The 26296-nt window shown below is 59.0% G+C and overlaps 2 protein-coding genes across 2 annotated transcripts in view; one reads left to right on the forward strand and one right to left on the reverse strand.

Moving 5' to 3' along the window:
* The first annotated feature begins 498 nt into the window (after positions 1 to 498).
* LOC120755940 (prosaposin-like) lies at positions 499 to 8021 on the forward strand. The gene is made up of 15 exons (XM_040071580.1): positions 499 to 623; positions 4085 to 4209; positions 4491 to 4565; positions 4649 to 4774; positions 4970 to 5164; positions 5654 to 5797; positions 6062 to 6118; positions 6360 to 6368; positions 6453 to 6560; positions 6761 to 6847; positions 6939 to 7122; positions 7193 to 7362; positions 7438 to 7518; positions 7664 to 7771; positions 7854 to 8021. The coding sequence occupies exons 1-15, from the start codon at positions 563 to 565 to the stop codon at positions 7887 to 7889; spliced, it is 1566 nt and encodes a 521-aa protein (XP_039927514.1). The 5' UTR covers positions 499 to 562; the 3' UTR covers positions 7890 to 8021.
* A 1312-nt stretch (positions 8022 to 9333) lies between these two features.
* The window catches only part of CDH23 (cadherin related 23), a 183007-nt gene continuing 166044 nt past the window's right edge, over positions 9334 to 26296 (reverse strand). Inside the window, exons 38-68 of the mRNA XM_058421437.1 lie at positions 26150 to 26269; positions 24099 to 24279; positions 23115 to 23248; positions 22677 to 22886; positions 22426 to 22533; positions 21864 to 21966; positions 20900 to 21025; positions 20612 to 20815; positions 19932 to 20390; positions 19012 to 19128; positions 18218 to 18442; positions 17965 to 18134; positions 17564 to 17701; positions 17289 to 17408; positions 16691 to 16868; positions 15851 to 16062; positions 15139 to 15333; positions 14728 to 14838; positions 14406 to 14535; positions 13984 to 14247; positions 13698 to 13859; positions 13325 to 13581; positions 12968 to 13065; positions 12764 to 12884; positions 12512 to 12591; positions 12170 to 12210; positions 11835 to 11895; positions 11324 to 11453; positions 11120 to 11242; positions 10826 to 10939; positions 9334 to 9882 (exon numbers count right to left, since the gene is read on the reverse strand). Of these exons, the coding sequence (XP_058277420.1) occupies positions 9556 to 9882; positions 10826 to 10939; positions 11120 to 11242; positions 11324 to 11453; positions 11835 to 11895; positions 12170 to 12210; positions 12512 to 12591; positions 12764 to 12884; positions 12968 to 13065; positions 13325 to 13581; positions 13698 to 13859; positions 13984 to 14247; positions 14406 to 14535; positions 14728 to 14838; positions 15139 to 15333; positions 15851 to 16062; positions 16691 to 16868; positions 17289 to 17408; positions 17564 to 17701; positions 17965 to 18134; positions 18218 to 18442; positions 19012 to 19128; positions 19932 to 20390; positions 20612 to 20815; positions 20900 to 21025; positions 21864 to 21966; positions 22426 to 22533; positions 22677 to 22886; positions 23115 to 23248; positions 24099 to 24279; positions 26150 to 26269 (5019 nt within the window). The 3' untranslated portion in view covers positions 9334 to 9555. The remainder of the gene's footprint in view (positions 9883 to 10825; positions 10940 to 11119; positions 11243 to 11323; positions 11454 to 11834; positions 11896 to 12169; positions 12211 to 12511; positions 12592 to 12763; positions 12885 to 12967; positions 13066 to 13324; positions 13582 to 13697; positions 13860 to 13983; positions 14248 to 14405; positions 14536 to 14727; positions 14839 to 15138; positions 15334 to 15850; positions 16063 to 16690; positions 16869 to 17288; positions 17409 to 17563; positions 17702 to 17964; positions 18135 to 18217; positions 18443 to 19011; positions 19129 to 19931; positions 20391 to 20611; positions 20816 to 20899; positions 21026 to 21863; positions 21967 to 22425; positions 22534 to 22676; positions 22887 to 23114; positions 23249 to 24098; positions 24280 to 26149; positions 26270 to 26296) is intronic.

A 26296-nucleotide genomic window follows, 5' to 3' on the forward strand; every position in this document is an offset into this window, starting at 1 on the left:
CATGTCCCATCAAGCCTTTGTTCTGCTGAGCGTGGTTGCAGGTGGAAGAGGCTTGCCTGGGATTGCTGCTGCTCTCTTCCCTGGACAAACACAACGCCTGGTGTGAGGCAACAGCCCCGTGTTGCAATCGCTGCCTTGCGCAGGCCAGAGGGACTTCTTGATACCGGCCTTCCCTGCTGACTCGCGCTTAATGTGGCTTCCCGTGTGTCCTCATTCCTTGCCCGATTCCAGATACAATACAGAAGTGTCATTTAAAGGCAGGGGACATGGTGCTGTCACGTGGCTCCGGGACAGTTTTCCCTGGCCGTGCCCACCCTCTGCAACCAGGTTAGCGCTGAGCAGCAGCTTCTGGGCTGCTTCTGACCTCCTGGGAATACCTGCCTGGCTCTGGTCCCTCCCTCCCTGGTGATGATTTTATAATCAAGGCATAAAGTGAGGGGTGTGGTAATTGCCCTGCGTAGGTGTGGATTCTCACTGCTTCTCCCAGCCCATCCAAGATTCCTCAGTCTGGGAGCCAGCAGCACAGGAGAGGAGCCAGCCACTGAGGACTCTTAGGAGCGGCATGGAGAGCAAATGGAGTGGCTTGGTGCTGATCATTTCTGTGTGCCTGGGCTCCTACCAAGGTAAGGCCAGGCCTGGGGCTAGGTAGGGTGTGGAGAGCCCATAAACCCTGCTGAATCCCAGAACTATTCCCAGCTTTGGTGTCTAATGTGGTGTTGGAGTTGGGTAGAGCTGGGAAAGGTGGCACCGCTGTCTGTGTTACCCACCTGGAGGTGACAACTGGAAATTTAGCCCTTAAAGGTGATCTCGGGGCAAAAGGGGTTTGTGCTCTGGGATTCAGGCACAGCAGGTGGTGTGCTGGGGCATGGAAGGAGTGGGCAGTGGATAGAGTGAGTGTCTGCAGCGGTGGGGAGAGGGAGAGGGGCTGTTCCCTCTCCTGCCCTTGGTCTTGGGGCCTGGCTGCCGGGGTGTGAGCTGAGGGAAGCCACTTGCTTGTCACGACAGCGTGCCCTTGCTGCCACCTGAAGCTGCCCTTTTCCCGAGGCTCCTCTCAGGAGATGCAGGAGGCAGGAAGTTGCTTGCTGAGCTCCGGGAGGGGTGATGTGCTCTGCTCACCTCAGGAGCCCTCTCAGCATCGGTGCTTGGGTATCTGTGAGCGAATCCTCCTGCAGGCAAACCTCTGCTGCCGTCCCTTAGTCAGCTGCTGCCCAGCCCCAGGAAACAAGCTGGGAAAGGCCTGTTCCTAACCTCTGGTCCTTGCTTGAGGGCGAATCGCTGCTTCTTGGGGAAATCTTCCCCGGAATAAGGGGAGCCCTGCTGTTACAAGCAAACCCCCCTTGTTTTAGGGCGAAGAGCCGCCCTTGCACCCCGGTCACCCCAGGCTCAGCCCATCGGGCTCCCCGGAGGGCCGTGCCCGGGTTTTGTGGCGGAGCGCTTGTGGGGTGCGCACGCGTGACCCGGGGCGGGGGGACGTGTCCGGGTGTTCCAGACAGCAACAGGCAGAGCAGGAAAGTTCACCCGTGCTCGGCACGTCCAGCCCCGGGCTGACGCTGCCCCGGGAGCCGCACGGCTCGGGCGTGCTGCGGGACCGGGGACCCTGCGAGCCTCGGAGAAGGGTTTGGGAGCCGGCAAGAGCGTATTTATGGTTCTTGCTGTAACAGGGGCGTGCGCCAGGCCGGGAATTGGGGCGCTGGGGCCCACGCTGCCACCCCCGGGGTTTACATCACAACCGGCTCGCCAGGCTCTGCCGGCTGGGCCGGGGCTCCACGGAACGCCAGCACAGCCCTGCCAGAGCTGGAGCTCGGCGCTGCACCCCCTGAGCAAAGCCCACCCCCTCCCGCGGGCCTGGCAGACAGGAATAGGGCAGCCGTGGCTGCAGCGGCACGGGAGCATCCCTGCCTCGCTCCTTTGCCAAAAATGGCATCTTTAATAACCCTGCTGCCCGTGTGCCTGGCAGCGTGCGGCGGCTCCAGCACGGCTTTGAAACGTGTCGGAGAGCTCACGGGACAGCAGTGGCCCCAGCCGCTTGCCCCGTGGCAGTGGTTTCCACCTGGGGAAGCTCCCCCTGCTCTCAGCTGCTGCGTGTTTTGGTTAGTCCTAATTGTTTTCTGGCCCAGCGCTCGTTGCCTGACTTTCAGCCTGAGCAGGGTGAGGAGTCAGTGCTGAGCTGGGGATCCCTGCGAGCCAGGGAAGCGCGGGACAAAACCACCCGTGTCTTTTAGATCCTCCTGACCCCACCGTGGGGTCTGGGCTCCAACACAGATCCGCGAGAGATGCTGGGGGGCCAGCTCAGGAAAAAGCTCTGGGGTTGTTGTCTCCTTGGTTTTGGTGCTGCTCCTTAATGCCTCTGCTGACTTGCCATTCCTGTTTGCCCTGATGCTGGGGCTGAAAATCGTAACTATATCCTTCTCAGCTGATGCGGCGAGCGCGGCATCGCGCAGCTGGGAAGGTGTGTGGGAAGCCTGGGAACCCGGGGGGGCCTCGCCCTGCCCCGGGGCTCGCCTGCCCCAGCGCCGCTGTCAGCCCGGTGGGGAAATCGGGGCTGAAGGAGCGCCCGGCGCCCGCCGAGCCGCGCCGGAGCGCTGGGGGCAGAGGGGCGGCTTGGGACCCCTGTCCCCACAACCCCGGCCGCGGACACCTCACGCTGCAGACCCACGGATCAGCCGGAGGCGTTGCTAAAATCCAGCTCGCAGGGAAAGCAGCTTTTGGGGAGAAACCCGATGAGGGCAGGGTTGGGTGGAAGGAGCGATTTCTGCTTTTGGCTTTGTTCCTGCTCTGCAAAATCATGGCCCGGGCTGGGGGATAGAAGCTGGGTGCAAATGCTACGGGCAGAGAGGGTCGTGCTTTGTTCAGAAACGCCTCTTGCAAAAGGGCCTGCAGCGGGGTCTGTCTGTCTGTCCCTTTGCTCGGGAGCTGCTCCCCGTTTGCCCCCAGATTCCCGGAGCGGCTCCCGGCCGAAGCAAGGCGGCGAAGGGCTTGGGCTGTGCCCTCTCGCCGCCTCCTCCCGGCCTCATCCTGGGTGGGCACAGCTCCCGGTGGAAACAAACACTCGCCCCGTCGAAAATGAGCCCTGACACACCAAGGTGGCAATTAGAGCGCTGCTCTTGCGCCACACCGCCGCTGCCGTGCCGGGGATTTACAGTCAGGAGAAAACGCTGTCGTGTGGAGGAAATAAAACCAAAAGAACCCCACCAAAAGTGGGGTTGCTCAATCGTCGCCGGGAGCCGTGGCGTGACTATCCGGCTGCCGTGCGGGGCTGAGCGCCGGCGCCCCGGCTTTGCCCGTTTTGCAAGATTTATTGCTGCTTTTATAAGCAGCCGCCTCCGCAGCGTGGCAGAGGGTGCTGAGAGGCTGAGAATGAGCCCCAATCTCCCTTTGCTTCCGACCCTGTGACATCCCACTGGAAAAGCTGACAGCCTAGCAAAACCGACCTTAAAAATTCATTTACAAATGAAACACTCCCTCCCCGATTTTGGGAGTTGAGGTGGAATCACAACAGGAGGAGGAAGAGGAGCGTTTTCAGATTACATCTTTTTCTGACCCAGAGATGGGGCAACTGAGAGGTGTTTTAAAAGCTTTTATTCCATTTTTAGTCTCACGTGAAGGGGTGAGACAGTACAGATGTTATAATTGACGCCATCGCAATCAGAAGCCAAACTATTTCCTAACTACAATACATTGTAAACGTTTCTTGGCCTATCAGCTTTTGCCACACAATGCTGTAAATGTCTTAAAGCCAGTCATCTAAAATTCCCCCTCGTGGGTCCTGCTACAATGCATCTTTCATCGTTCCATTTCTCCAAAAGTATCTGGTCTGTTTGCAAGGTCATAATTTGAAACTTGTTCCCAGTTCCATTTCTCTCTCAGCAATGTCTGTCCTATCCCATGAAATTTCCAAGTCAGCATTTTTTATCTCAAAGTACAGATACACAGAACTATGTGAGCCTTCTGTCGAGCTTTAAGAATTCTCCACAAATCGTTTCCCACGGAGCATCGCTCCTGGCTCGCTGCGGGGCTGACAGGGAGGTTAGTTGGGTTTCTTGCGGTGCCTTGAGGGCTGACAGTCTCCTCTCCCCTCCCGCAGCCGGGGCCAGCCCCCTCCACGAGTGTGGCGAGCGGCCGGAGGATTGGTGCCGCGACGTGGCGACCGCGGCCAAGTGCGGGGCGCTGGAGCTGTGCCGGCTCACCGCCTGGGACCGGGCGCTGGGGGTAACCGCGCTGGGAGCAGGGAACGCGGGGGGCTGCGGGAGTGGTGCCCACGTGCCCCAGAGCACGGCCGTGGCGGGACAATTCCAGCCTGCCCACCCCGGCACCCGGCATCCAGCAGCAGCCGGGTCCTCAGTGTAAATGGCAAAAGCCGACGGGTGCCCCGGGGCGTTCCTGGGGAGGGTTTTTGGGGTCTGGAGTGTTTGGAGGATTGGGATCTGGGGAGCAAGCGGAGGGTCTGGGTGCCGTGACAGCCTCCCAACGTGTCCCCTCTCTCTCAGCAGAAGGGGATCCCCTGTCACCTGTGCCAGGTGGCAGTCTCCGTGGTGGGCAAGATCCTGCAGGACAACCGCACCGAGGTGGGTGTCAGCAGGGAGGGGAAATGGGGCTGGTGTTCCTCCCCACCAACCATGAGGCCCTGAACACTCCCTCTGTCACCCAGGAAAAGCTGCGGCTCTTCTTGGATAAGAGATGCCAGTACCTGCCCTTCCAGGACTGGTCTGTCAAGTGCAAGAGGATGGTGGACACCGGCATCCTCGTCCTTGTCCAGCTGGGCAAGCAAGTGCTGGTAATGCAGGGGAAGGCCCCGGGTTTGGGTTTTTCCATAGTGTGGGATGTCTTGGGGGCTTGCAGTGCAAAGGATGCTCCAAATGAGCCTAGGAAAAACCATCTGAAGGACAAGATGGAGAGGGAAATGACCCGGGGTGGGTGTGATGGAGGAGATGCAGCCTCAAGCCCCCACCCCCCGGCTCTGCTCCCGCAGTCTCAACCAAAGGTGGTGTGTGGGACCATCAAGTTGTGCCAGCCGCGGAGCAAACCCACGGGGACCTTGAAGTATCAGCAGCCACCACCAGCTGCCACAGGCCCCACGCAGGACTTTGCCAACCTCATCGCCCCCTTCATGGCCAACGTGCCCCTCCTGCTCCATCCCCAGGATCTGCCTCACAGTGAGGCCCAGGTACTGTGGCACGGGCAAGAACGGTGCTCACCATGGCATCGTGGCATGGTTTGGGTTGGAAGGGACCTTACAGATCATCTCATCCCAAACCCCTGCCATGGACAGGGAACAACGTGTCCAGGCTGCCCCGAGCTGGCCTTGGACACTTCCAGGAACAGCGCAGCCACAGCTCCTCTGGGCAATCTGTGCCAGTGTCCTAATGCTGCTCGGGTATGAGAATCCCCTTGAAAGCATTGCCCACTTAACAGCAATTAGAGAAAGCCCCTAAAACTTCTGTGGAGCTGAAATGACTTCTGGCTGGGGGTGTCACCAATTTGGGGGGATATTTCAGGGTGCAGGAGGGAGCTAGAGAGATGCCGGTCAGAGTGCTGCCCCAAACTGCAGCCAGTATTTAAATCTTAGCCCTGCAAATGTGGGTTGTGGGAGGCAAGCGGCGATTTGTTTGATTTTGTGGGGTATCAATGTGTCCCTGCCCTTGTTGTCCTGCAGGAGGTAGAAGAGGTGTGTGGGGACTGCCTGCAGCTGGTGACGGCCGTGCAGCAGGAGCTGGGGACCAACACTGCCTTCACCTGGGCACTGGTGGGCCACGCCAAGCGGGTGTGCGAGACCCTGACACCCGACCTGGCACAGCGGGTGAGGGGGCAGCAGGGAACCAACAGGGGTTTGGGCTGGAGGGGCCTTAGAGACAATCCCACCCCACCCCCGCCATGGGCAGGGACCCCTTCCACTATCCCAGGCTGCTCCAAGACCTGTCCAGCCTGGCCTTGGACACTGCCAGAGATGGGCTAGAAGGGAAGGGGCACTTCCAGGCTCCCTTCTCCTCCTGGACGGGAGCAGATGCCTGCCCAGGGAGGGGTGCCTGCCGTCGGGCCCTGACGCGGTGTCTCCCTCCCACAGTGCAAGCACTCCCTGGCCGAGTACACGGACACGGCTGCCCAGCTGCTGCGCTACCTGGTAAGAGGCTGAGAGCTCCTCGCAATGCCCGGGGTGACTGGCTGCCAGCTGGGGGCCTGAGTGGCACAGCCAAGGGGCCTCATCAGCAAATGATCCCTTTTTTATGCTTCAAATCACTGCCTAATATTCCTGCAAAATATTAAATGTGTTTTTTTCTCCCCCCTTCTCTCTGCCTTGCAACGGCTGCAATTATATTTTGTTTTCATTTTTTCTTCCCATTTTCTGGCCCCTCCACCGGTAGCAGGCTGAGGTAAGTGAGATCCATGCCCTGATGCGCTGGAATTCCCCTCCCTGGGGTCAAAGCCCGCCTGATTTGGGACGTTTCTCTCCCCAGGGCCCAATGGAGCTGTGTGGCCAGCTGGGACTCTGTGCCTCTGCCTCGGCACTGCCCCTCCACACGCTGCTCACAGAGAAGGTGATGCAGGTCCTGAGCATGCTGGGGGTAAGTGGGGACCCTCTCAGTTCCGCTGTGCTCCTTGAAATCCAAACGGTGTGAAAGGGGGACCCTTATTTTGTATTTTGTTTCCTCAAGCACCTCCAGTTGTCCAAGGTGGGGAATGCCTTACGTGGGGGATGACGGTGGGATAGGATGAGGGAGGCTCTGGGGGGCTCGGCATGCATCCCACCCCCTTGTCCCGACAGGACAGGGTGGGGAGCACTCCGCTGTGTGACGTGTGCCAGTTCACCGTGAAGACAGTCGAGAGCCTCCTGGAGAACAATGTGACAGAGGTGAGCCCCACTGGTGCTGGGGTGGGGCTGGGACAGCGGGCAGAGGGGCAGCGAGGAGCCGGGGTTTCCCTCCTCTGCCTTGTGCCGGCAGGAGCAACTGGTGAATGACATGGAGAAGGTGTGTTACATGCTGCCCCACGGCGTCATCGGGCAGTGCAAGGACTTCGTCAACTCCTACGGCAAAGCCGTGCTGGTCATGCTGCTGCAGGCCACCGACCCCGCGGCCGTCTGCACCATGCTGCGCTGCTGCCCCCGCAGCGGGGACGCCCAGCCCGGTGAGCTGGCACCCAGACCCCGGCGAGCAGGGTGTCCCCTCCGCCGGGTGCTGATGGCCGTGTCCTCCAGGGGCTGAATCCCTGGAGCAGCTGGCGGTGAGCTCGGGCGCCTTCTGCAACGTCTGCCAGATCGTCATCACCTACTTCGACAACGAGCTGCTCAAGAACGAGACGCTGGAGGAGCTGGGCGAGGCGCTGGAGAAGGGCTGCGCCATGCTGCCCATGCCGCTCACCAGCAAGGTGAGCTGAGGGGAGCACACCCAGCCCGGCGGGGACACCCCCGACGCCCGGGGCTCACCCCTCTCTCCCCACCAGTGCCAGGCGCTCGTGTTGCAGTACGAGCCGGCGGTCGTGCGGCTCTTCGTGCAGATGATGGACCCCACCTTCGTCTGCACTGTAAGTGTCCTCATCCCTGCGGCGGCCCGGGCCGAGACGGGCATCCTTTGTCCAAGCCTGTGGGCTGGGAGTGGGCCAGGGCGGTCAGAGGCTCCTCGTGGAGGTTTTCTTCCTCTCCCTCCCACCCTTTTCCTCCGCAACGCAGAAACTCAGAGCCTGTGACTCAGGCAAGGAGGATCTCCTGGGCTCGGCCCCCTGTGTCTGGGGCCCGCAATACTGGTGCAAGAACATGGCCACGGCGGTCGAGTGCAATGTAAGTGCCAGCGGTGTCCCCTCCCGGGGCCGGCAGGGTGCCGGCGGTCCCTGCATCCCCTCCTGCCCCGTCCCTCCCGCAGGCCGTCGCACACTGCCGGCGTCACGTGTGGAACTAGGAGCCATCTCCTCAGCTGGCTGGACTTGCTCTGCCGTTTGGTTCGGGATCCCGGCTCCCTTCCCTCGGGACGTGCCTGCACTCACAGACGGCAATGGCAGGAGCCAACCGGCCTCATCCTGCCGGCGGGGCTGCGGGGAACCCCAGCGCCCTCGGCCACTTCCTCTTCCGCTCCTGGGGCTTGGATTTCCAAATCAGGTTAAGGGACTCGTTAATATTTTCAGGACTAGGGATTCCGCCTTGATGTCTCTCAGGGTGACTGCAATATCCCCAGCCTCTATTCACACCTCTATCTCCAGCCCCCAACCCCTTCTCCACCTCTCCATCCCACCCTGAACCACCCGTAAGGCCCAGATCCTGCAAGGTGGATCTGTCCCCGTGGGCTGGGCTGGGTTCTGCCGCCCAAATGCCGGCCCCTGCTCTTGGCTGGCAGCAGTCTCACCTGAACATAAAATGAATGAGTTTGGGTGCAAGGATTTCCTTTCACACCCCGATCCCTGCTGGGGGCCCTGTGCTGACCCAGCCGTGGTGGTGAGGGCAGCGGGGTGCTGGCTCGTCCCTGCTGTATCGGGAGGATGCCCGCCGCGCCCGGTCCTGAGCGTGCACGGGAGCATCCCATCACAAATAAACTCTTCCCGTCAGCCCGGCTGGTTGTGTCCTTCCTCGTGCTGGGGGCTGCAACGGGGGTGTGGGTAAACCTCGAGAACCTTGAATGCTTCCCCTAAAATCCAAAGTGCAGCAACAGCCAGGGGGGCATCTTGTGAGGACGATGGATTGAGGGGTGAGTTAAAAGAGGGTCTTCTCTTGCAAAGGGGGTTTGGGTCTGATGGATCCTGGGAGGAAGGACGACAGACAGGTTACCCAAAGCCATAGACAGTGTATTTCTGAGTCCCGTAACAGACCGTGCCCGAAACTCTCCACAAAGTTACGACTGGAAACAAACCCCCGAACAAACAAACCCAAATGCAAGAGAGAATGGGAAAGAAAAGGGCAACAAAAGACACACACGAGTACTCCACATCCAGAAGCCCCAGTTACTCTCTCTCTTTTTTGACATTGCAACAAGTTTTGGTAAAGCCAGCGAAATGGAGGAATGTCTTTGGGTTGGGTTTTCTTTCTTTTTAATTTTTTAGGTCTTTCCTTACTGGAAAGGTGACATTAATGCCAAAAGGATTTGGTCTCCCCCCACGCTTCCCTGGCCCCACCCCAGCACCCCATGCTCATGGTCGAGGTGTGACAGCTGCTTGTCCCCAGCCTGTGCCCGGGGATGCTGTGGCAGCATATCATCCGCATCCTCACTGCACCTTCCCCTGCCCCGTCCAGTCTGGACTCATCAGATTCTTTAGCTTTTCTTTTCCCTTTTTTTTTTTTTTTTTTAAGAAAAAAAAAACCTTTTTTTTTTTAATAGGAAAAATAAAAAAAATTTAATGGTTTCATGGATAAATGACAGGCGAGTAAAAGCATTCCGATCCTGAGAGCCCTCTCCCGGGGCCAAGCTCTCCAAGGCCACCGGAGCCATCTGCCCCGGGTAGCCTGGACTCCTGCAGGGGAAGCGGGGGCCAAGCTCCGGTCTCGGGCTGCCCTGGCCCCCACCACGGCCCCCCGTCTGTGTTCCATCCCCGCCGGCCCCGGCTGGCCTCGAGGAGCACCAGCGGCACCACCGCTCGTCATAGCTCGGTGATCTCCAGAGGGCTCTCCATGATCACCTCCCGCATCTTGTGCAGGGGCGTGGACTTGGCCGACTCGGTGCGCGCGTTGTGGTCGCTGTAGCCCCCGCAGTCGGCGGTCAGAGTCTCCAGCGAGCGACCCAGCACCTTCTGGTCGTCCTCGGGCAGGCTGTTGAGGTCGGAGGCCAGCAGCGTGCCCGTGCTGCCGTGCACCACGTGGATGCCGTCGGGACCTTTCAGCTCCACTGGCTGCTTGTGTCGGAAGCGCAGGCTGCCCTGGCCGGGGCTGCGCTCCTCCTCCTCGTCCTCCAGCTCCTTCTGGATCAGCTGCAAGAGAGCCACGGAGTAGGGAATCACCACCGTGGCCAAAGCGGCTCCCGGCTTCCCGGACTCCTGCAATGCTGGAGTCCAGCCAGAGGGAAGGGCCCTCCTCTTCTGGAGCACCCTCAGAGCACGGTGATGAGGATCACCAGGAGATGACCTCCAGCTGGATCGCTCCATCCTTGGGTGGATGCCCCGGCTCAGGCACCGGCTGCCAGGCAGATGGTGTGTCCTGCAGCCGCCCCCAGAGTGGCCAAGGAGGAGTTTCGACCCCGGCTGGAATTTGGGGTCGTATGAGGGTGGAGGGGCAGGTGGCAGACAGGGAAAGAAGATGAAGGAAGGCTGGATGGGGCTGGAGAGCAATAAAGGCATGGATAGATGGAGGGCAGAAGGGCTGAAAGGCATCTCCCACCCCACTGCTCTCCTCTGCTCTCTTTGCCCCTCGTTTTGCACCCCCACAAAGGGTAGAAGGACACAGGAGGAGCTGCTTCTCCCCATACCAGCTCTTCTGCCCCAACACCCTCCATCCCAGTGTTTTTGCCTCAAGGACCTGTGGTTTTGAGGCAAAAACCAGAGAAGCAGAAGGAAGGGAAGATGATGCCCCACAGCTTTAGCCAGCCTTGGTAGAAATGGGAGCTGATGGACAGAGCTCAGTCTGCAAAGAGGGGCAAAGAGAGGTCAGAAAGACCAAGGGTGCTGCTGCTGATCAGAAGAAACACAGGGAATTGCTGTGGGGAACCCGCAGCCTGGAAAACCAGAGGAAAAACAGCAGTGGAAACCAGCGGAAAAGCGATATCCGGCCTGTTTTGACCAAGCAGAGAGCGGGGAGACCACCGGGTGGCAGGGACCACGGCCACAGGGGGTGACCACAGCCTGCGGGGCCAGGAAGACACACTGCATCCCAGAGGGCACGGCAAGCATCTCCCCACGCCCACGCACACCCCTCTACCTCCGAGACCGAGGAGCGGTCCCCCTGACTGGCGGTGGCCTTATGCACCATCCGCTGGGCAAAGAGCTTTTTCAGGCGCATGTAATCATCCAGGACCACCTTCAGGAGAGTGCCCTGGGTGGAGGGGGAGAGACTGGGGGTTATCCAGGGAAGACGGTTTGATGGGAGGGAGGCCGGCCTCATCCCAGCGTTTTCTGGAGCGACATCGACACCACCCTCCGGCGCTGTGACCCTGGAAGGTGCCAGCTGTAAGAGAGGACTCCTCGGTGCAGGTCGCCTGCCCTCCACACTCACCTTGATGGGTCCCTCCCGCATGATCTGCCCCAGCTTGGCGATGTTGTCGTACTCCTGGATGGCCGCCCGCAGGTAGCGGTCGTCCTCGGGCTTGGCGGCGGAGGGCTCTCTCCCGAAGGTGCCCTGCGGGAGGAGAGGGCGGCTCAGGAGCCGCGGAGGGCGGCAGGCGCGGGGCCGCGGTGTCCCGGCGGGGCCGTGTCTCACGTGGGTGCGGGCAGGGCTGTTCCAGAGGTCGGTGATCTCGCTCAGGTTCTCCGGCAGGTCGTCCTCGTGCTCCGCCTGCGCCGCCAGCTCCATGTTCCTGCAGAAGGGGTCCAGCCACACCGGGTTGGCCCTGCCCGGGGGGAGGAACAGCCATCAGAGCGGGCGAAGGGCGGCGTTATCCCTGACCCCGAGGTCGCACTGCCTCCTCCTGCCCTGTGCAGGTATGAATTCGGCCGCTCTGGAGACAGACGGGTGTCAAACCCCGCCCGTTATCTCTGCTTACCCCAAACCTGGCCAGGATCGGCAGAGAGGAAGACACAGGATAGAGAATAATACTTTTTAGTTTAGAAAGCTCCCTGAGCAAGCACGTGTCCCAGGATCAGTAATGCTCCATGCAGAGCAGAGCAGAGCAGAGCCGAGCAGAGCAGACATCATGTCTCCACCTCCTGGCTCCAAAACACAGTCATCCCTCTCTTGGGAGCAGCCTCCAACCCCAGGAGGTGGCACTCACCCATCAAAGGAGTACTTGTTGGTGTTTGGCATGTCCATGATGTCCATGAAGCCTCTGTTTCCTGCAAAACGCCGGGATGAGAGCTGGTGGGCTTAGCAGCAAGCCACGGGGGGACACTTCTGTATCAGGGAGGGATAAAGAGCAACCGAAAAGGCAGCGAGAAACAAGGTGGGGTGTGGCAGGTAACGCAGAGCCTGATGCTGATCAGACCTCGCTGGGCAGGATCACTCCTGATATACACCCCACGATCTCCCCACGTCTCCCTGCGACCCGCCCTCCGTGCTCTCCACGCACCCCACTCTCCCATGCAGCTGGACACCCCAAACACTGCTCACCAGTGGAGCCAGCCACGATGGCTTTCAGCTTCCTTTTGTGCCTGCAAAAGAAACACAGCCAATCAGGGCAGAAAAGAAGGAAGATGCTGGAAAACAGGACATACGGATTTGCAATAACCTTCATACAGGGCACGCATTAAATAATAAATATCAAATACGGCTGGGGAGCTTGGAGGGGAGAGGTACCGTCAGTATTAAAGCCCTGCATTTTGGAGGAAGAGGCGTTGGGAAGCGGATGCCCTCCTTTGCTTGCTGGCATTTCCAGGGCCAGGAGAAGCCAGGCTGGTCGCCCTGGCCTGAGGGGGCATCGCGGGGGCTGGGCAGAGCCCGGGAGTTACTCACACTGTCCGGTAGTACCAGTTCATGAGGATGAAGAGCATGGCAGCCAGGAAGAGCAGGACGGCCAGCACGATGATTGCCATCTGGGAGAGACAGGGGCACGGGGGAAACCTCCGGCATGCAGCCAGCACCCGCTGGTGGCCACGTGCCCCAGGTTATACGGGAGGAACACCTCTCGTGGCACTGACCGGACCCCACGGGAAGCGACACCACCCCCTCTGCGAGCAGCACCTCCAACCCCAGCGGGACCCTTACCTGCAGAGCCGAGAGGTCGTCCGGTGCCCGGGCAGCAATGGCAGGCTGCACGTCCAGCACATTGTAGTTCCTGAAGAGATTCCTCAGCTGCTCCTTGTTCTCATCTATCATCTGAATGACCCTGGGAACAGAAGGGTTGCTTGGGCACCGTGACTACTGAGGGTCCCCAAGGAGCCCGGAGGGGCGGGGGGCCAGGGGACGTACCGATCCACGTCCAGGATGCGGTTGGTCTCCCTGTTCACCACGTGGATCAGCAGCTCCGTCTGGGCAAAGTTCACCCGGCCTTTCTTGTCAACGTGGAACTGGGGAGAGACAGCAAGGTGTGCAGTGTGGGAGAGGAGTCTCCTCCCGAGCATGCCTCGAGGTGTGCTCGTGTGGCAGGAGACCCTCCAGCGCCTGTCTGGACCCCTTCAGAACACCCCAGCCTGGGGTGTAATCTGTCACCTTCAGATCCCAGGGGTGTCTATGGTTATCCAGGCAGGACTTCCTCCAAGGAGAACTCCCAAACAGCATGTGGAAGGTTATCTACCCCTCAGAGCAGCCTCCAAGGCGGATGGTTACCTGCACGTCATCGGTGTTGACGATGGCGCCTGTGATGTTGGAGAGCAGGCTGATGAACTCCTCCTCGAACTGCCTGACCTTGTCCGGGATCTCGTTGATGATGATTTTGACCCGCTGGTCATCCCGCAGGATGTAAATCCCCACAACGGCCGTGTCATTGTGGCCCACCAGGTCAGAGGCCATAATGTCCACCACAAAGTAGCCGGGGTTGTAGGCCGTGAAGAGGTCAAAGGTTCGCAGGATGCCATCAAGCGTTCCTGTGGAACAGATGGTCACAAGCCCGGGATGAGTGACCCCAGCCATGGGGACATCTTTGGCCACAGGGATGTCTCTGCCCAAGGCCCCGTGCTCCTGCAGAAGCCTGGGCACCCACCGATGCTGAAGATGTTGGCCACCTCCTCAGAGTCATTGGAATGTTGCTTGATGTAGCGGATGCCCAGGATGTTGTACAGGACCAGGCTGTTATTGCCCACATCGGCGTCCACCGCGAGCACTCTGATCAGCTCCGACCCCACCTTGGCATCGGTGGCAACCCCTTTGAGGGAGAGATGGGAAAGGGACCTGGGGCCGGGCTGGCTCTTGCTGCTCCATCATCCTGCTGGATTTCCCTGGACGTGTCTCTGGCTCCTGGTGCCCCCCCAGCCCCCAGCACCTCTTACCCGCCGTGTATTCCGACTTGGTGAACTGGGGGGACTGGTCATTGATGTCGTCCAGGAAGATCCGCACCTCCTGAAGGGTCAGGTCCTCGCTGAGATCCCAGAACTGGGCTCTGCCCGCCCGCTGGCCCCGGGGAGGAGCCCAGTTCCTCTGGCTGGATGCTTTGACGATGATGGAGTGGTACGGCTCCTTCTCCCGGTCCAGGTCTCGCAAGACCTTCAGCTTCCCTTCTCGGCTCAGCTGGAAGTTGCTCTCCTGGTTCCCAGCTGGGTGCAGAACGGCACCCCCAGTCAGTCCTCTTTGGGCTTGGCACTTCCAAAACGCCACCTTGCCCGTTGAGCAGGGCAGAGAGGCAGCAGGGAGAGGACGGAAATCCTGGGTGAGGGGTGTGTGGGGGACACAGAGCTGCCGTCCCCACACCCACCTGCTATGAAGTAGTAGACAATGGCGTTGGAGCCCTCGTCTGCGTCCACCGCACCAGTGACGTTCCCCACCACGGTGCCCGGCCGCGAGTGCTCCGGGACAGAGAGTGCCTGGTACTGGGGGCTATCCCTCTGCCAAAGACCCCAGGGAAAGGAATGCTGTGAGCACTGAGGCTGCTTCAGATAAAAGTGGACAAATCCCATGGTGCACCCCACCATGGTGGTGCCCAGGTGTGCACACTCAGTCACATGTGCTCACTGGCATCCGCATCCCTGCATCCCCTGCACACCCTGCATCCCGCCCCCTTCACCACGGTGCCTTACAGGTGGCCTGAGGAAGATGGGTTCATTGTCATCGATGTCATCGAGCGCTACCTGGAGCGGCTGCATGGTCTCGTAGGGTGGCTGGCCCTGGTCGCAGGCCACGATGATCAGCTGGGGAGAGAGGCAAAAGAGCTGTCCTGGGCCAAACCACACGGCCTGGGAGACATCACTGAGGCAGGGGCAGAGAGGACAGCTGGACGGTGGAGGATTTTGGGGGGAATTTAACAGGGAATTAGGTGCTGGCCCACCAGGATGCAACCCTCCTGTGGCACTTGATAACCCCCCAGTTCCTGCGAAGGTGTGACATCTCCACAACTGTGTCAGCAGACCCCATCCCCACCACATCACTTGCACCCCACCAGCCCAGCCCCATGCTGCACCCAGGGCCTCGAGGCCCCCTGCCTGGCTCACGTTGTACACTGCCTGCTTCTCCCGGTCCAGCCGCATGGCCGTCTGGATCAGCCCGCTGACAGAGTCGATGCTGAAGTACTCCCAGTCCTTGTTCCCTGCTCCGGTTTTCAGCAGGTTGTAGAGCACCACGCCGTTGAGACCCTCGTCTTTGTCCGTGGCATAGACCTCGTAGACGTTGGACCGCAGGGGGATCTCCTGCTTGCACACACACGGCCCTTCAGCCTTGGCACTGCATGCAAACCCCCTGCTTCCCCTGCCCCTCCTGCCCCTCCGACCCCCTTGGCTCAAAATCCCTGGGGTTTGGAGGTAAGCAGGCTCCCACCACCCAAAACCCAGCAGGGGGCTGGCCATGATTGCCTCTGGCCTGGTGGGTGGGGACTGGCTGAGTCAGGCCTGGCTTCCCAGAAAGGAGAATGTCAGCATTTCCAGCCCCTGTTTATAAACACGCCCTGCATGCACAGACTGTTTACTAATTCTGAGTGCTGCTGGGGTTTCTGTTCCCCAAATCCGCCCCAGCGCCCTGCTTGCATGTATGGAGAGAGGCTGTTTTTGAATGTCCACCCCTATGACCCAAACCTTCTTGCCACATGCCAAATCAAGGTCTTGTTGCATCCCCAGTGGAGACGGAGTTTGGATTTTGCTGTCATAGGCAGGAGCGCTCCTGAACACACTCTCAACACGGCGTGACCCTGCTCCCTCCCGAGGGATTTACCTCCTTGATGTGCAGGATGGTGCCGTTGGGCGGGCGGATGAAGACGGGGCGGTTGTCGTTGATGTCGATGACCTCGATGTGGAGCATGGTGGTCCCCCAGAGAGGGGGATGCCCCTTGTCCGTGGCCACCACAGTCAGGTTGAACCTCTCGTAGGACTGCAGGCGTCGCCGGGATGTGACAAGCCCAGAGTCTTTATTGATCTTGAAAGCCTCTGGGGACAGAGAAAAAACCCGCACCTCTGGCTCAGGACACTTTTCACCAGATAAATAATGACTAGAAGGGAGTATACCGCTGAAGTGCACCCCCCACAGCAGGCCAGGGGTGTGGGTGGTCTCAGGGCTCTCAGAGCATCCCAGCCACATTGCCACACCCTCCTCTCTGGGACCTACTCCCTGCTCAGCCCTGCCTGCAGTTCTCTCCCGCCCAGGCTGGAACAGTGGAGCTTTTGGAACACTTCTGCAATTTCTCAGTGCGCAGATATACTGGGTTTCAGGCACTAGCACTGTCCACCCATGCTCTTTGCCCCTTCAAAGCCTGCACCTAAAGCAGGCAGTGAGTTTGCTCCAAGGCACACTGGTGCACATAGAAAGTCCTGCTGGGGCTGGGAAGACAAGAGCATATGCCAAGGCTGGGCTGCAGCATGAAGGCAGGCAAAGTCCAAACATCCCACACCATGAGGAACTGGAAACTGCAGAGCAATAGAGAAAGCTCCACGCTTTCAGTATTGATCCCACGAGTCCAAACCAGCCGCGGGAGATGGGTGTAGGCTTGGTGCCTATGGCTCCTTTCTCCTCGTAACCCTCCTTCCTGGGGAAGAGCCCCTTGCCCCCAGCACGCACCCGCTCCAGGACCCTCGATGCTGTAGGTCACCACGCCGTTGTCCCCTTCGTCCAGGTCAGTGGCACTCATGGTGATCACCGATGTCCCCGCAGGCTCATTCTCGTAGACGCTGGTGCTGAACTGGCTCTTGCTGAACTGGGGCCTGACATCGTTGATGTCCAGGACTGTGATCAGCACCTTTGACAAAGCACAGCCAGCTGGGTGATGTGAGGCTGGGGAAGGCTGGGCAGCCCCTGGGGCCATACCCCTGCTGTGACCTGAAGCTCTGCTGCTGGAGAGAGGTGCCCTTCCTGCTATTTGTTTAACTCCACCAGCTGAATTCCTGCCTCCAACAATGGGGCCCGCCGTGGCTGGGGCACCCATTCATGCCACAGCACTCGCAGACAATAGCGTCACCCTCCCCTGGCCCTCCTGCCGACGTGCTGTCCCCAGCGCACAAAGTGCCCCGCACCATCCACCCCACAGCTCCTGGCGTCATCCGCTCTTCCTTCTGCCCGATTCCCCCCTGGTCCAGCCACTGGGGAGGAAAGGCGGAGCTTCAACACCTTCTCGCTGGCGACCAGCACCCAAGGGGTGATGGGAGGAGGAGAGCCCTACCTGCACAGAGTTCTCCCGACGGTTACTGGAGACATCCCCAGGGTTGTCCCTGGCCACGGCTGTCAGTGTGTAGTGATCCTTCTTTTCCCGGTCCAGGGCTGACAGGATGTAGATGTCACCCTGCAGCACACAGAGACTTTCAGGTGGACCTCGTCTGGCAGAGCTGGTACTCAAGAAGGGGCAGAAGGTGAGGTGTGGGAGCAAGGCACAGACTGGGACTATTTCAGCCTCCCATCCCTTTCCCTGCTCCGTTCCAGCCTCGGTTGGCTCCTTACCGTGCTGGGATTTATCCCAAACTTGCCCTCTCCATCTCCCAGGCTGTACTGGATGAGAGCAAATTGCCCAGAATCCGCATCGGTGGCCGTGACGCTCAGGATGACCGTCCCCAGTGGCACGTCCTCAAATACAGCTTTCTGTAAGGGAGGGAGCAGGCAGGACTGGCTCAGCCTGGGTGTAACTGAGGGCACAGGTGGCCCCCGGGACTGGGCACAGCCAGGCTCCCAACAAGGTGCTGGCACAAAGCGCGAGGCAGGGCTGGCCATCTTCTCCAAATCGTTCAAGCACGGGCAGCGGGAGGAGAAGGTGTTCCTGGAGAGCCCCCAGCCCTGTGCCTGTCCTCAGCAGGCAGGCAGCACCCAGCCCCACACACAGAGTTTAACAGGGGAGCCCAGCTCACCTGGTAGGACGGTTGACTGAAAACAGGGTTGTTGTCATTGATGTCCACGATCTGCAGGTACACGGGGATCTCAGCGGATCTGCGGGGAGAGCCGTTGTCGGAGGCGCGGACGGTGAAGTTCAGCCACTGCACCTCCTCGTAGTCCACTGTCCTGTTGGCCACAACCTTCCCTAGAGGATGGCAGACCCTGAAATGAGAAACCTGACCCCGGTCACCGACCTGCCCCAGATTCCCACCTCCCCAGGCCACCAACCTGCCGAATGGTCCTCCAGACAGGCGTAACCTTCCGGAGAGAGGTTCAGCAGCTCGTAGGTGATCTGCCCATTGGCACCTTTGTCCGGGTCCACTGCTGAGATGGAGATGAGAGTGGTGCCCTCCGTGGCTCCCTCCAGGATCCTCTCAGTGAAATAGGTGACCCCGAAGGGGCGGAAGCGGGGTGTGTTGTCATTGACATCCAAGACGTTGACTGTCAGCTTGGCTGTGGCCACCGTGGAGACCACAGTGGGAGAGAACAGAAGGAGAACAGGTGAGAAAGGAAAGCGAAGGAAGGTTGGGAGGAAGGAGGATTGTAAAGCTGCAAGTATGAAAGTCCAGGAGAGCCAGCTGGTTCATTGAGAAAAATTGCAACATGCCCCAAAGCCACTACTCCCTGAGCAAGCTATGGATGTCCCTATGCTGCAGGGGAACACCTGCTCCTGATCTTTGTGTGTCTCCTCACACATGAGCCTGAATTTATCCATAGTGGGGTGGCAAGGTGTGGTAGGAATGGTAATGAAGAAATGAGTGCCTCCCACGGTGAGGTTATGGGCACACAATCCTTTCCATAACCACTGCAGCCCTGGGATGTCTGAGACATTCTCTCTAAAGGAGTCCTCAGGGGAGAACCTGAGCCTGATGGCAGCTGGTCCAGGACTGGTTCCACTGGGAATGTTACTGGCCAGGATGGGGAGGAAGGTGGGAGAGCTGCTGATTGCGCAGAAGCTGCGGTGGTGCCTGGGAAGGGCTGTGCCAGTGCCTGTCCCCACACCACCTGGGGACAAGCCTTACCGTTGGGGACGCTGACCGAGTGGTCGATGACTTCGCTGGCGTTGTCATGGACAGAGATGGTGACCTCGTAGGTGGCCACTAGTTCACGGTTGAGGGGAGTTTTGATCTTCACAGCTCCTGGGAACCCCAAAGAGATGGATGTCACAGGCTGTGCCTGTGCCCCAGCTTGGGCAGGGAGGTGTGTACCAGCTGACTGCTGCACCGTGCACCGTGCTTGTTCTCCTGTCTCTCCAAAGGGTGAATGAGGAAAATGCTCAAGAGCTACAGGAAAGGACAACTGTTCTCCCCCTCTTCTCCATGTCCTTCCTACCTGCCTGTTCCACATGGCCTCTGGGGGTTCCAGTTGTGCATCTAAAAGGGGTCTGGGAGCAGCTGTTGCTGCTCCCCTGCACAACCCCATCCACCTGAGCTCAGCCTTTAACAACCTTGTCCTGTATCTTTCCCAACAAGGGCATTGTTCTTTCCTGGGTCACCTTTGTGCTTCCACAGAAGAGACATGGGGAGTTCCTGGCCCTCCTTCCCCAAAGGTGCCCACCACCTCCCCTGGAGTGCCCCTTCGCTCTCCCAGTGAGGGTGCTTGGGTCCAGTCTGCCAAGGCTGAGCAGCCCCCGGCCCACAGCGGAGGCCATCTCTGCCAATGGAGATGGGTGAGATGGAGGGAGGCCACGGGTGGAGACAAAAATGAGCACAGACACAGAGACAAAAAATCTGGCAGGCTGAGAGCCAGAAAAGAAAGCAAAGTTAAGTCAGTCAGACAGGGAAGAGAAGACAGGGCAGCCGGAGGAGGACAGCAGGGAGGCAGGAGAGGAGCATCGCCTCCCTGTACCTTGGACACCTACCTGCATGCAGAGAAGAAGAAGTAGAAGCAGAAACGAGGAGAGGGGTCCACACTGCCCACTCCGCCCTTCCCGCTCTCCTACCTGTCCTAAAATCCACCGTGAACACTCCTTGCTGTTCGGGCACCAGCGCGTCCGTGTCATCGCGGGCCACGATCCCCAGCAAGTAGTACTCCAGGCGAGGGTGGAGGTCCCTGTCGATGGCGGTCACCTCGGCCACCACGGTGCCAGGGGGAGCCGACTCGGGGATGCTGACTGTCTGGATGGGGTTGATGAACTCGGGCCGGCAGTCGTTGATGTCGTCGATGACGATGCTGACGGTGGCCGTGCCCGACAGCGCCGGGGTGCCCTGGTCCACGGCCACCACGGTCAGCCGGTAGGCATCGCGCTCCTCGCGGTCGATGGTGATGTTGGCCACGCGGATCACCCCCGTGGTGGCATCGATCAGGAACCTGTCCTGACCGCCACCCTCAATACGGTAGTCCAGCTGCTGGTTGAGGCCACTGTCAGCATCCGTGGCTGTCACCTGGAGGACGGAGAAGCCTGGAAAGGTGGGACACAGCCCTCTCAAGCGAGGATTGGAGGGCAGCAGTAACAAGCCCTTGGTCCCAAAGCAAACACCACCAAGCAACATGGCCAGCCTCAATTCCCAGATTTTCCCTTTGACCCCATCCTGGTCAACTGTGCCATTGGGAGCTGGATCTTCACAGTCCCAAGGGGACACCCAGGTCACCCCATTTCCCACCCTCGCATCCAGTCCTGACCTGGAGGGCTGTTCTCCAACAGCCGCGCCGTGATGGATGCCGGCTGGAAGACAGGGCGGTTGTCATTGTCATCCAGGATGGTCACTGCCAGGCTGGCAGTGCTGTTCAGCCCCCCCACATCACGAGCCACCAGAGTGAATTCCAGGTGAGGGTCCAGCAAAGCCTCTCGGTCTATCACACCTCCAGGCTTCACCGAAACCACACCTGGAGAAGAGGAAAAGCCTGGTGGCAGACCACGTGGGGCCCTGGTGGCCCTGGACTAGGGACAGATCAGCTGAGCCACCTCACCTGTCTTGTTGTTGACAACAAAGAGGTCTGGGGACGCCTTCAGGAGCCCATAGGTCACCACAGCATTGCTGCCCTGGTCAGCATCCAGAGCTTGGATGGGTCCATTGAGCATTGTGACCGGAGTCCCTGGATGAGATGACAAAAGCATTAGGGAGTGTGGCAGTAAGCTGCAGGGCCCCCCTGTCCCCCTCCCACCCCAGTGACGCATGAGGGACAGCAATGAATGAATGGAGGAGGTGACAGAGCCGGGCCTCATGGGGCATGAGGCACTGGGGGGGGTGGCTGCTGCAGCCTTGCAGACCAACTCGCAGGAGAGGCCCAGGAGAGGCGGTGGGACATCCAGCTAAAAGCAAACAGACAGACACATCCATCAGAGGGGTGGCACCAGCACCCTGCTACCAAGGGTGTCACCTGGAGGCACCCAAAACCTTTGCTTGAGGTGTTGCTCAATGGCAGGACAGGATAGCTGAGGTCTTGGAGCAGGGAGAAATTTAAACGGCAGGAAGGTAAAGCAAAACAGTAAGAAGAGTGCTTCTAAATCTTTGTCTGGGAAGTGTCTATCTGGACAGGCTGGACTCTTCTAAAAATCTCTAACCCCTGGCGCAGGGAAGTTCCAGGTGATGGAGAGATGGCAGCCCATCCTCTTCAGGGTATCGGGCAGATGGGTGTCCTCAGGGCTGCCCCCAAGGCTCCGCTCAGCCCATGGGCACCTGCTGCAGCTGAGCAATTACCACATGGTGCCGAGTTTTGGCCTGTGCCAGGAAGGGTTTCCACAAGCAGCTTGGACCAAAGCTACGGCCTCGTCAAGGCTGATCAAGGCACAAGCTCCTCAGACTCAGCATCCCTGTCCTACTGATCTGCGGCCCTGCCCTGCTCAAGGTCCTCTCTCCTCCCCACGGCCAGGAGACAGCTCCCCTCATCCAGCCCTGAAGGGACCCACATAAGAGAGTGAAGAGAGACCTACCAGGGGGCGAATTCTCCATCACCTCAGCCTGGTAGGAGCTCTGGGTGAAGAGAGGGCGGTTGTCATTCTCATCAGCTAGGGAAATGACCAGCAGGTCAAAATCCTAAAGGAAAATTGGAACAAGAGAGCGATGACCATAATGTCCTTTCCTTGAGCTCACCTTCCCCCTCTCCCACCTCTAGTCAAAGCTGCATTCCCCGGACTACCCTCGAAGGTGTGCAGGGACCCTCCCGCTGGGGCAGTCAGCCAAAGGAGGTTCCACTATCTTTGTGGTCGTCCAGCTCTCCAGCCCAACATTGCCCCACCTCCCACGACATCTGCCGCTGTTGCGTGGAGTCAACAAATGACTTTGGACTTGCCCTAGATCCTACTGGTCCTGTTCTCTGCTGGGGATGGGGCTGTAGCCCCCTCCTTGTGACCCCCAGATGCTTTCTGGGGATGGGGCTGCCATCAGAAACACCGTGGGTAAAGGCACCCCTTGTTTGTGGCCACGGCAGGAACCCCTTTTCCCACCCGCCCCCCTGTCTGTGCCGCTGGAGGTGCCGGCAGTGTCCGTAATTACCCGCCTGGCATTGCGCATGTTCTCGGGGTTGTCCTTCACCGTCACGGTCAGCCTGTACTCGGCCACACGCTCCCTGTCCAGCGGGCGGTTCACGTACACAACGCCGCTCTGAAGGGAGAAAACACCACGCGGGGTGTGCGGAATGCTTCCCCTAGGACATCTCCTGCCAGGACAGGGATGCCAGACAGCACAGCTGGGTTCCCAGCCTCCTCATCCCAGCATCCCACCCCACCCCCGGGCCGGGGCCGTACGGTGCTGTTGATGTAGAAGGCATTCTCTGTGTTCCCTGCTGTTATGTCGAAGGTCAGAAGGGCGTTGGGGCCCTGGTCCGCGTCCCGCGCGAGGACGCGGGTGACGAAGCTGGAGACGGCAGCGTTCTCGCTCAGGGTGAGGTTCATCGGGAGGTTCAGCAGCACGGGGTCATTGTCGTTTATGTCCAGCACACGGATACCCACCAGGATCTGCCAGGGAGAGAAGCGGGGCAGGCGTGTGGCACGTATTTCCATGCCTCCCATCCTTTTCTTGCACTCCCCAGGCAAGAGGTGGGCTTCCTCAAATCAGCCCCATATGGAAAGGCCTAGGGACCAGGAGAAGGAGGTGGAGGGAAGGGAGGAGAATGAAGCCAGAGAGCAAAAGGAAAGGATCTGGGCATGGGGCCGCAGCCCCCCGTGCCAGGCTGGGGGACTCACAGTGGAGCTGAGGGGAGGCACCCCCCGGTCCCGGGCGGCGATGGTGAGGTTATAGAAGGGGATGTTCTCACGGTCCAGCTCGGCGTCCTTCCGCACCCGCAGCTCTCCTTCCACCGGGGAGATGACAAATTCCCCTGCCGGAGACAGCGGGGCCCTGGCTCTCACCATGCTTTGGCTCCCCAAGGGAGTGGCTTGTCTGGGAGCTGGGGCACTGTGGCAGGTCTGGGGGCAAACCCATGCCCCATTACTGCAGATACAGGAGGATTGTGACAGCTGGGGACTGTGCTAGATGCACTCACAGGCAGCAGCAGGAGCAGGGGATGGGGTGAATGGCCAATTAAGAGGCGCCTGTCCCTGTTTTCTGGGACTTTCTGAAGTTGCCAACAGCCCCTCCATGCCCTGGGATGGCCAGAGCAGCGTGGACTACGCAGCACAGACGACCCATGAGCTGAAGGGCCTCGTCCTGCTTGTTCTGGAAAAGCTTTGCAGTGGGGTCAGCTGGGAGATGGGACTGAGCTCCGCCTTCCAGATTCCCTGGACCAAAGTCACCACTCCCTTCACCTTCACCCAGATGTACCCACGTTAAGGAATGCCCTCAGCTCCTCTGCCATCTGCACCAAGGTGCTGGTGGAGCCCTGAGTGATGGAGAGCAACTCGGTCCCCAATACTCTGCAAACCCCACAGGGAGTCAGGACAAGGCTCAGTTTCTCTTTCTGCGCTTTGGTTTTTTGCCTTTTTGATTTCTTTTCACCTTTATTGTTGAGCAGATTTCCCCCTTCCCTCCACAAGCCCCAGCCACCTCCCATCCAGGCGTGAAGAGGTTAAGTTTCCTGTTGCTCAAAACAGGATTTCCTGGTGTCGACAGGCCGAGCTGGGAGGGAGGATGGCTTTTCTGAAGCGTTCCTGCCCCGAGCCCTCTCCCCAAAGCCAGGCTCTTCCATGGGGCAGCCAGCGGGAGAGGCGACGACCCCCATCCCCACTCACCCAGGGGGTCCCCGGCGATGATGCTGTATTCCACTTGTCCACTGGGTCCTGAGTCCCCGTCATGGGCCAGGAAAGTCCAGACACGAGGGCCGGGCTGCCCCTCAGTGACATCGAAGGGACCCTCGTAGGGCCGTGGGAAGGTGGGACAGTTGTCGTTGATGTCATTGAGGTTCACCAGCACCTGCGGTCACGGTGAGAAGCGTGAGGGTTGTGAGAGGAGAGGGATGGAAGGGGAAGGGAAGACCACCCCACTGGCCATGAGCATGGGAAGAAGCTGTTGGTGGGTGACATGGCAGAATGCCTCCCGTATTTCTGGCTTTTCTGGGTTCACCGGACATCCATCCCACAGCTCAGAGATTCAAACTCGGTTATTTCTGAGCGTGCCTGTCCTGCAGCCGCACTACAGGACTCCAGCTGCACACTGCTAAACCTCTGGGCCACACACCACGGTGGGGAATCAATGCAAAACCCCAGTGTCCTCCACATCCACGTCCAAAGAGGACAGACAAAACCACAGACGTGAGTTTGGAGACACCCAGTCTCCTGCAGCCAGCTGCACACTGGGTCGCTCCTTTTCCTCTGACAAATAATTCCTAATGCTGAGCAAACTTTAAAAAATTGACGGGTTGCATCCTTGGTCCAACAAAACCACCACCACCACCACTGGTGGTACAGGTGGTTATGAGAAAGACACTGGAAATGAGGAGTCTTCTGATTTCATCCTGAGTTGAAGAACAGTGAAATCCACCAGATGGGCATTTGTTGCTGGTTAAATCTAATCTTAACAGAGAGTATATCCAAGTCTCTGCTCTGTTTCCTAGCAGTGGAGAAAACAAACACTGGCACGCCTTATCAGGGTGATGGACTTCCCATCACTGGGGATCTCAAATAATCCCTAAACCTCCTCCTAAAAACTGTGTTTTCATGCATTGCTGGCACAAACTCCTTGAACAGTGGAGGGAGGGTGTTTCTTATCTTTCCTGGCTTCGGTGCTTGTTGCTGAAGGGGTTTCCAAGCTCAAGTCTCTGCTTGAGCCAAGCGCAGGGGAAGCTCTGCCTTCGCCTGCAGCACATGACAACCATTGCCTTCACTGCCTGCAGTTAAACCCTGGGTCTGTCCTTGGCCAAGAAGTCATCCCCAGCAGTATCAGATGCCCAAATCTGAAGGCCTTCCCTTTGTCCACTGCCACTTCCCAAGTCCCATTGCCAGGCTTGTGGAGACAGATTTTATCCATGGAAATTTCCCACACTGGTATCTCCCCTGCAGTTTTTCTCTTTTTTTCCCCCTTCACACACAAGAACTTATCTCCTTTTGGGGGATTACAAAGCCTGTGGCTCGACATCAGGGTGAGGTAAATGGGTGGCACAGGTCTGTGGCAATCAAGACAGAAGATTTAACCCATCCCTGCCACCTGCAGACCACCAAATCCATCTGGGCACGCTGTACAATTCGTCAAATGTTGGTTTTGGTCACAAAAATAATCGGTGTACTCAATTCCTGCAAAATATTTGCTTTGGAGCTGCTCGCCTGCCCTCCCCAGTCTTTGAGCAGTGCGTTAAGTTTGGGTCACTGTGGCCCAGGGAAAACAGAAAGAGCTACAGAGCAAAGCAATATAAAAATGACTTGAGGCTTTAAATAACCTCCTTACAAGGGAAAAGGGACTTTTAAAAGCACATAAATAACAAGAAAAGATCAAGATGAAGCTGAAATTAATGCTATAGCAATGCTTCACTACCTGCTGCCCCTTCAAGCAGGAAGGACCAAGAGGACATCTCAAGAAGACATAATGTAACTTAAAAGGAGTTCCAGGAATTTGCCTATGTCTTTGCAGGACCAAATAACTGGGCTAATTAACCCAGAAGCGTCTCTTGCACGTGACCCCGTTTTGAAACACCCTTGAGGGAGCAAGGTGACAGCAACTGGGAAAACCGGCCACAGCTGGGAAAAGCAACTGGTGACCACTGGAAGGAGATGTGAAACTGCCCACGAAGTGGGAACTCTCCGACCCCAGAGAGGCCACAGTGTTGCAACCCCCCCCGTCAGCTCCTTACTGTGGCGGTCGACGTCAGCCGGCGCGAGATGATGGGGCACTGGTCGGTGGCGGTGACGATCAAGGTGTAGCGCCCATGGCTGATCTCGTAGTCCAGCTCCTTCACCGTGCGGATCTCCCCCTGCAAGGACAGGGGAGGGCAGCTTGG

This window comes from Hirundo rustica, chromosome 8, assembly GCF_015227805.2.
Source record: "Hirundo rustica isolate bHirRus1 chromosome 8, bHirRus1.pri.v3, whole genome shotgun sequence".
Taxonomy (NCBI): domain Eukaryota; kingdom Metazoa; phylum Chordata; class Aves; order Passeriformes; family Hirundinidae; genus Hirundo; species Hirundo rustica.